General features: G+C 27.5%; 1 protein-coding gene across 1 annotated transcript; it reads left to right on the top strand.

Moving 5' to 3' along the window:
* Positions 1-262: 262 nt before the first annotated feature.
* On the top strand, positions 263-834 carry LOC123883945. Its single transcript, XM_045932919.1, has 2 exons — positions 263-572; positions 679-834. The coding sequence occupies exons 1-2, from the start codon at positions 281-283 to the stop codon at positions 735-737; spliced, it is 351 nt and encodes a 116-aa protein (XP_045788875.1). The 5' UTR covers positions 263-280; the 3' UTR covers positions 738-834.
* The last annotated feature ends 1,203 nt before the right edge of the window (positions 835-2,037 follow it).

The following is a 2,037-nucleotide window of genomic DNA, read 5'->3' on the forward strand; positions in this document are numbered from 1 at the left end:
GCATGATTTCTATCAACCTTTTAGAAAGAAACTATTTTTTCTTTACTAAGAAACTATAAAAACATCGGTTTATGGATGTATTATTTATTAACCTTGTTTAGATTATACTCTTCTTCATTTGTTTCACAAATTTGTTACAAAATCAATTTTGTTAAGTCCATTATATTTATTATATATAAATGTACATTTATGTCCATGCTTATAAATTGAGGTTGTTTTATTCAATTTTTATTATCAAATCAAATTTAGCATATAATATCAAAATTAACATCGAAGAATTATGAAAATGTGTGAGAAGAAAAAGATTGTTTCAATATGTGTGATGATAATGTTAGTTATGGCACACGCTGATAATTCTCCTCCACCTCCATCACAACCTAGTTCACCAACTGGTCGAATCGCTTGTCTTGCCAAATGTGCTTTTAAATGTAAACGCTTCAAAACAAGAATTCCATTATATGCAGGTTGTGTTGCTGCATGTACATTATTGAAATGTCATAAAGTATTGTCAAAAGTTACTTATGATTGTGCAACTAATTGTTCGATGTCCAAGACCTTTAACATCAACACTGGTACATATACTTATACTTTTGTCTCTTATATTTTTATAAGAATAATCTTATAAATAATGATTGCCTTATTTAATTGTGCTTCTTACAATAAATGTCTTTTTCGCAGATGCCGGTGGTGTTAATGATATCGTGAATTCATGCTTGAAATCTTGCAAAAACAAATAAAAATGTTACATCTGTAAATCAATGGTTTTAGGAAAAAAGTTGATATGAGAAATTCTATGTAGAATTGGTAAGGTACTGACGTTGTAATGAAATTTGATTACACAAATAATAAAATAATTTTATCTCATTATTATTCTCTCACATTGTGATATTTTGTTACAAAATTGACAAAAGATACGATTGAACGTATGTGTAATTGTTTCTGACGTTTTAGTGCAAACATGATTAGTTTTTTGTAATTTTTAATTATGTCGTAATAATGAGTATTATAATTAATTTTAAATATATATTTTTAGTGAAAACTCTTTTTTCACTTGTTCCTATATTATAGGTGTAAAAACAATTACAATCATCGTAAAGAATGAAATCCACCAAAAAATTTATAGTGGCTAATTTTAAAAAAATTATATAATTTTTATATTTAGATTATTTTAATTTGAATAAATGTTTTTCCATTATGGGTTGTCGTTTAATATGATTACGAAGAAAGTCAGCCATAATTTGTATAGGGGACTAAGTGATACAAGTATTTTAAAAATAAAATTAGATATATAATTGTAGACCTGATAACCCATTATATTGATCGATTTTGTTTATGTGAAAATATTCTAAAGCATTCCTAATAAATTTGAATTTTTTGAATTAGACTTAATTATTTAAAAAAAATTAAAGACGGATCATTGAATAAAATGCTTACATTCTTTCCATCAATTTATTGCTTAAAAAATTGGTATAAAATCTCTGACATCTAAGAAGAAATTTGAAAAAATTTGAAATCCTGTTCTCGGCAGGACAGATGTCATACACGATGTCTAGGACAACTGTGTAGATTGCCAGATTTCTCAGACAATTAGTTTGACAACTTGATCGCAGGATCAATTTAATTATATTGAAGTAAAATACTAAAAATAATAACGACACAAGTAATTGTTAACCCAGTTCAACGCAAACCACACCTACTCTAGGGGATACCAATCCAGGAAGAGAAACTCACTACTATGAATTAATACTTAGTCTTACAACGCATACCAAAACCTATTGATATGTATGCCTTTTCTTAATCCTAGTGGTTTGGGACCAGACCCACAGGTTATGCGTTTTTAGCTGTTCAAGTGTTGGTGAAGCTCCTCTCTGATTGCGACATGGGAAAAAGGGGTGTTACGTGTATATAAAGTCTACTTATTTAGGTTGTTTTGTATATTTAAAGAGTACAATATTTGATTCAATAATTTCTATAAACATGGTTTTACTAAATTAAATACAATAGTATTATTTTTGTAAAGAAGATTGTAATACCTAG

The sequence above is a fragment of the Trifolium pratense genome, linkage group LG5 (assembly GCF_020283565.1).
Source record: "Trifolium pratense cultivar HEN17-A07 linkage group LG5, ARS_RC_1.1, whole genome shotgun sequence".
Lineage (NCBI taxonomy): Eukaryota > Viridiplantae > Streptophyta > Magnoliopsida > Fabales > Fabaceae > Trifolium > Trifolium pratense.